Source organism: Cebus imitator, unplaced genomic scaffold, assembly GCF_001604975.1.
Source record: "Cebus imitator isolate Cc_AM_T3 unplaced genomic scaffold, Cebus_imitator-1.0 Scaffold28, whole genome shotgun sequence".
NCBI classification, from domain to species: domain Eukaryota; kingdom Metazoa; phylum Chordata; class Mammalia; order Primates; family Cebidae; genus Cebus; species Cebus imitator.
Genome location: NW_016107343.1, coordinates 5,052,322 through 5,059,460, shown reverse-complemented (window position 1 = coordinate 5,059,460; position 7,139 = coordinate 5,052,322). Strand labels below are relative to the sequence as shown.

The following is a 7,139-nucleotide window of genomic DNA, read 5'->3' as shown; positions in this document are numbered from 1 at the left end:
AAAAAAAAAAAAAAGCCAGGTACAGTGGCTCATGCCTGAATCCCAGCACTTTGGGAAGCCAAGGTGGGCAGATCAAGTGGTCAAGTTACAGAGCAAGACTCCATTTCAAAAAAAAATAAAAAAAACAGGCAAGAGGCCAAGGTAGGCTCACATCTGATCTAACCCAAATATACTAAGCAACTCTGTACATGTTCCATACTTCGCACTGAAAGAACAAAAATAAACCAAACATAATCCCTGTTCTCAAAAAACAAACACAATACACCACAGGTCTCTTCCCAAACCTGTTACCTTGCTCACTAGGAATGTAGGTCTCATCATAATCTTCCTCCAGAACCAGCTGATCTCCTATGCAGAGGGGTTGTCCAGCCATGACTCATCTGGGCTCGAACACCTAGATCCCAGAGACCCCCACCAAAAGAGAAATTAGTGACCAAACTTATCAGGGAAAAGTTGGCACTGGGTCATGGAGCATCTGGGTCAAACCAGACCCTGCACACCAATTTGGCCAGGACCTTTCCAGACACCAGGTATAGTGGAGGATGAAACCAACACCTCAAGGCTCACAGCCTCTGCACATGGTCTCCTAAAGGCTTGATGAACACTGATGAACCAAAAAAGACCTTCAAGCCTGGCTCTGTCAAGAGTTTGACTTTATATCTCCCCCAGATTAGAAGAAGCAATTACAATACAGAACTACCAAGTAGCAAATCCTAGGGACATCATAATAACCAGCAGCACCCATACTCCCCATACACCAGCACACCTCCATGGCACACCCCTGTCTCAACATGTACCCCCATCTGGATGTCCCGATTCAAATCCAAAATGCCCTTAGGAAGCTTACAATCCAGTAGAGGGAATAACCTCAAGAGTAGTGGAAGGCAGAAGGAAAAAAAAAAACTTCCTGTTCTGGGAGTACTAAGAAAAAGAGCAAAAAATTTCCCCAAAGAAAGGAAGGAAGGCTGACAAGGCATTCTAGACAGAGGGAGTATCATGTGCAGACAGGTGTTCCAGAGTGCAGATACCACCATGTGTGACGGGCTGATCACAGAGAGCCTTGCAGACTGTGCTAAAGAGCCTCCACCCTGTCCTACAGCAGAGGGGAGTCACTGAGGGCTCTGGTGAAACAAAGTATCACAGGGTGGCCTTTTTTTAGGACAAGAACTTTGGCAGGACTGGCATGGTTGGATTAGGGAAATTAGACTGGTATCAGGAAAACCACCCGAGAAGGCTGCTGCCCAGGGGAAGGATGATGAGGGCTTTAACTAGGGCAGAAGCAAGGGAATGGAGATGGATAGACAGAATGGACCCAGTGACGTTAAGCTTAATAGGACCTGGATATGGGGGAAAGAGTGGAAAGGAGCTATGTCCCTCCAAAATTTACATATGCAAGTACTTTAATTTACATTTTTTTTTTTTTCCTACAGAGATGGTATCTCATTATATTGCCCAGGCTGGTCTTGAACTCCTGGGTGCAAGCTATCCTCCTGTCTCAGCCTCTCAAAGTGGAAAAAATTCACATATTGAAGCCCTAATCTACAATGTGACTGGATCTTTAGGAGGTAATTAAGGTTAAATGAGGTCATTAAGGCTAAATGGCCTGATAGGATTAAAAGGAGATGGAGAGGAAGGACCAGGAACCAGGATGGCAGATGGGGCCCACTGCCTATCGGCTTAGAGTTCTCGCTCTTTTTTTTTTTTTTTTTTAAGACAGAGTCTCACTCTGTCACCCAAGCTGAAGTGCAGTGGTGCAATCTTGGCTCACTGCAACCTTCACCTTCTAGGTTCAAGCAATTGTCCTGCCTCAGCCTCCTGAGTAGCTGGGACTACAGGCATGTGCCACCATGCCCAGCTAATTTTTGTATTTTTAATAGAGACGGGGTTTCACCATATTGGCCAGGCTGGTCTCGAACTCCTGGCCTTGTGATCCGCCCGCCTCAGCCTCCCAAAGTGCTGGGATTACAGGCGTGAGCCACCACAGCCAGCTTAGAGCTCTCTCTCTACCATCTGAGGACACAGCAAGAAGGCAGCTGTCTTCAAGGCAGGAACCAGGAACGGACCTTGATCTGGGCCTTCTAGCTTCCAGAACTGTAAGAAAAGAGATGTCTGTTGTTTGAGCCCCGAGTCTAAGCTATTGTGTTACGGCAGCCCAAGCTAAGACAGGAGTCCAGCTTGAATCCAAGGTTTCTAGCTCCAGGGATGGGGCGGTGCCAAATTCTTCACTGACAAGCTGGTGCACTTCTAGAATTGCTCCGCTCTTCCCACCCCTACCTCAAGACCCCAATACCCACCAACTCTCCCCATGGAGGCTCCCACGCTGCAGCCTGATGAGGTAGGCCACCTGGAAAACTGCTGCTGCGCACAGCCCTGCTCAGAGCACCTCCCCAACCTGCAGAGGAGTTGGCCACACTAGGTGTCACCAACAGGAGTCTGGAGCCACAACTCCTGACCTCTCCAGTCCCCTCTTCCTCAGAAGCTGCCATTGTTCCTCCTGGAGCAGCAAGGATGAAACAGCCCTCTTCAAGCAGACAGATCCAGACATTAAAAAGGTCAGGATCGGCCGGGCGCGGTGGTTCAAGCCTGTAATCCCAGCACTTTGGGAGGCCGAGGCGGGTGGATCACGAGGTCAAGAGATCGAGACCATCCTGGTCAACATGGTGAAACCCCGTCTCTACTAAAAATACAAAAAATTAGCTGGGCATGGTGGTGCGTGCCTGTAATCCCAGCTACTCAGGAGGCTGAGGCAGGAGAATTGCTTGAACCCAGGAGGTGGAGGTTGCGGTGAGCCGAGATCGCACCATTGCACTCTAGCCTGGGTAACATGAGTGAAACTCCGTCTCAAATAAAAAAAAAAAAAAAAAAAAAGGTCAGGATCTGGCCTGGAAAGAGTGTTCAGGAAATGGCTGGATCTGGAGACTGTGAATCTATTCCAAGGTTCCCAAAGATTCCTGACAAGCAACAAAGGATCCATCAGGGACCGTTTACTGTGGACCCCTCTCTGTACCGTGACAGCTGAGAGGTGGCCAACAGAGGAGTCCTGCCTTAGGACTCACAAGACAGGGTTCCCTTTGTCAGTGCACTGAACAAAAAGGGAGCCAGCTTCTGCCCCTCTCATTCCCACCATGCCACCTCCTAGGAGGAAGAAAACACCAAATGAAAAGGGCTTCTTTTGGCAGTACAAAAGCTGAAGTGGAAATGTGCTCCCAACCCTCAGAAGAACCGGCAATGTCCTGCAGACATGACGGCCAACTGTGCTACAGGCAGAGCCAGAGACGACGGAGGCCGGACCACTGTTGACTCTAAAAAGCTGGGCAGAAAAGGACCAGGAACCAGGGCAGAAGATGGGGCCCACTGGTGGCTTACAGAGTCACCTGAATTTTTAATCCTCTTAGGAGGGAAGGAGAAAAGGAAAGGATCCACAGGCAGGTAAGGCCCGACAATGGTCTGAACATTACAGTGAACAGGCACTTCTCAAGCGTGTGCTCTATACAAGGGACTGTCTTAACTACCTCAGAATTTCTGCATTTGAGAAATGTTATCCCATACATCCCATCTCTAGAAAACACAGGACAGATAGTCTCTGTCTGCATGGCAAAAAGACTAATTTGCTATATATAAAATGATCTATATTTACCTTTTTTTTTTTTTTTTTTAAGAGTATCACTCTGTCACCCAGGCTGGAGTGCAGAGAGAGGCTCACTGCAAACTGTTTCCTGGGTTCAAGCTATTCTTCCGCCTCAGCCTTCCTAGTAGTTGGGATTACCAGCACTCACCACCATGTCTGGCTAATTTTTGGATTTTTAGTAGAAATGGGATTTCACCACGTTGGCTAGGCTGGTCTCAAACTTCTGACCTCAGGTGATCTGCTGGCCTTGGCCTCCCAAGTGCTGGAATTACAGGCATGAGCCACTGTGCCATGTGATATATTTAACTATTAAAACATCAGGAAAACTCTGGAAAATCTGAATTCATGGATCATCAAATTTAAGTAAATGTTCTTCCATAAAAAAATTAAAATATAGGTGGGTTGTATTCTACCTTCTTTCCTTGTCTTACCTGGCTCTAGAAAAAATGTGGGCAGGGACAGGTCTAAAACAGCAAGGAGCTGCAGAAAAACAGAACATGGGAAGAGAAGTCGTATCTATTCGTCTGTACGTAGTAGCAGGATGGCTACTAAAGATCATCTACTCATTTGAGGAATATTTATTGGGCACCTACCACACGCATTTATTTCTAGGTGCTAGAGATGCAATCGTGATTAAAAACAGATTCAGCTGCTGCTACTCGAGCTACAGCCTGAGAAGGGAGGGAGACAAACCAATCAGTCACAGAGAAATGTATAATTAGAACCAAGGGAAGTGCTCTGAAGAAAATAAGCCTGATTTAGATGATGCCTACACTGAGAACTGAAGGATGAGTAGGTATTCACTAGACAAAGAGCCAAGGAAAGCGTGTTCTTACAGACATATGCAAAAGTCCTTCAGCAGAAGGCAACACTAACAAGAAGCAGGACAGTTGGAGATGATGCTGGGGAGGCCAGTGGGAGCCAGGCCATGCAGAGTTGGCCTTTATCATAAGAGAACTAGGGCTGGGCACAGTGGCTCACGCCTGTAATCTCAGCACTTTGGGAGGCCAAGGTGGGAGGATCACTTGAGCCCGGGAGTTCAAGATCACCCTGAGCAACATAATAAGACCCTGTCTCACCCCGTACAAAAAAAATTAAAAAATTAGCCAGGGGTGGTAGTGTACACCTGCAGTCCGAGCTACATGGAACACTGAGGTGGGAGGATTGCTTGAGCCCAGGTGGTCAAGGCTACAGTGGGCCTTGATTGTGCCACTGCACTCCAGACTCAGTGACAGAGAAAGACTCTGTCTCAAAAAAGAGAAGTGAAAGCCAGGAGATGGTTTTTCCAGATACATAGTTCAAAAAATTACTCCAGAAGCTACTAGGAGTACCCTAAAGTGAAGACCAGATTGGAAAGAAGAAAATCAGGTCTGTGACAGAGATAAGGTAAAAAACCACGAGCTGGGTTAGGTGACAGGCAATGGTAACCTGAGTTGGAGTGGTAACAGAGAGGATAAGTCTAAGAATGCAGCCCTTGGGCCAAGCACCGTGGCTCAGACCTATCATAACAGGGCTTTGGGAGGCTGAGGCAGGAGGATCGCTTAAAGCCAGGAGTTTGAGACTAGCTTGGTGAACACAGTGAGACCCTGTCTACCCAAAAAATTTAAAACACCAGCCAAGCATGGTGACACACACCCATAGTCCCAGTTACTTGCAGGGGCTCAGATGGGAGGATCCCTTGAGCCCAGGAGTTCAAGGCTACAGTGGACTATGATAACACTACTGCAGTCCAGCCTGGGTGACAGACTGACACCCTGTCTCTAAAATAAATAAATAAGAATGCAGCCCTTAGATCTGCCATGCCAAATAAATGGAACATGTCCTAATGTTTTCCTCCAGGCCGAAAATTGTGAGGGACATCACTAGTCAATCATGGCACCCTAGACATGACCTCAGAACCCTAAACGTTGTTCGCTACATAGCAGTTACCAACGGATCACATGAAACCCAGTGAGATCTACTTGCTGCCTGCCTGAGACCTTCTGTGAGCCATAGAGTTGGGAGGGGTCACCCAACTGCACTCATGCATCTCTTACCAATCTCTGAATCAGACAAAAAAGGAGTGGCTCGCACATTTCCTCCAGGAAGCCTTCCCAGCCAACCTCATCCTCTCCGGTCAACCCAGAACTACCTGAACACTAAGCTCATAATTCTGAAGTGTTCACAGGCAGATTTCTCTCAATATTACTTTTTTCATGAAAATGTGTTCTACCTTTCCTGTTAAACCACAAACTTCTGAGGGCCATGCCTCCTCCTCTGGAATTTCCCAACAAAGCCTAAAATAAGCCTATGTAAGCTGTTGGAGCTGTTACTGCTGTAAACTGCAAATATAAAACCAAGGAACAGGCTGGGTGTGGTAGTTCATAACTGTAATTCCAACTATTTGGGGGACGGAGGCCTAGGATCACTTGAGCCTAGAAGGTCATGACCAGCCTGGGCAATATAGTGAGACCCTATCTCCACAAAAAAAAAAAAAATTAGCCAGGCATGGTAGTATGCACCTGTGGTCCCAGCCACTCAGAAGGCTGAGACAGGAGCTATCTGACCAGATGGAAAAGACAGAGTTACATAAAAAGTGTAAAGTTGGGGGGCTGAGGCGGGAGGATTACCTGAGTCCAGGAGTTCAAAGCTACAGTGAGCTATGATCACACCACCATACTCCAGCCTGGGCAACAGAGTGAGACCCTATCTGAGGGAAAAAAAAACACACAAGCAATCTCAGGAGCTGGGAAGGCCCTCAGTAGTTTTGGTCCACCTTTCTTCCCATGCTAAAATTTTCCTCTCTGTGTTTTAAGTGACAGACAGCATAGCAGTCAAAGCACCAGCTTTGGGGACAGAAGACCTGGATTCAAATCTCAGCTCTCTCACTTACCAGCTATATGACCTTAGGCAAGGTGCTTCACCTCTCTCAGCCTCAATAACCTTATATGTTTAATTCAATCATGATAATCTATGTCAAAAGTCTGACAGTAAAATGAAACAACACTTATAAAGTGCCTAGCACAATCCCTGTATACAGAAAATGTTACATACATTTAGCTAGTATTACTGATTCTATTGTCAATTCCATAGTTAGGTAATTCTTAACTATTAGAAGGTCTTTCTAATAGTAAGCCAATAATCCATTGCTAAGAATGTTCCCTGATATCTCAGGTTCTGCCTTCTGCTCAACTGGGGGGCACCCCAGGATTCTCTAGCTAAGGTAAGCTAAGTATGCCCAGTTCCCTTCCATTCAATACATATCACTGTTTCCCGGTCCCTCAATATTGTGGCTACCTTGCTCTGTACTTTGTCAGCAAAGCTAGAGTTTTGCACATCTGCACACTAACAGAGAATATACACTCATAGGCATAATAAGGGTTCCCTGCATATTTATTTCTTCCACCCTGCTCCAACAATTATAAAGAAGGTTGACCACAGAAAAGACTGACTGGAGAAGGAACTGGGGAGAAGGTGGAAGATGTGGGAATTGATTACGAAGTGGTAATGAGCAAATTTTTTTTTTGTTTTT

The 7,139-nt window shown here is 46.5% G+C and overlaps 1 protein-coding gene across 22 annotated transcripts in view; it reads right to left on the bottom strand.

The window, feature by feature from the left end:
• CEP164 (centrosomal protein 164) overlaps nt 1-7,139 on the bottom strand; it is a 91,317-nt gene that overhangs the window by 70,895 nt on the left and 13,283 nt on the right. For 18 of the 22 annotated variants that reach the window (XM_037736663.1, XM_037736661.1, XM_037736667.1 and 15 more), the window contains exon 2: nt 292-394. In XM_037736663.1, coding sequence (XP_037592591.1) covers nt 292-373 — 82 coding nt within the window. In that variant the 5' untranslated portion in view covers nt 374-394. Of the gene's footprint in view, nt 1-284; nt 397-7,139 lie in introns of those variants that run through there. The other 4 variants (XM_037736670.1, XM_037736669.1, XM_037736671.1 and 1 more) reach the window with 2 other exon arrangements.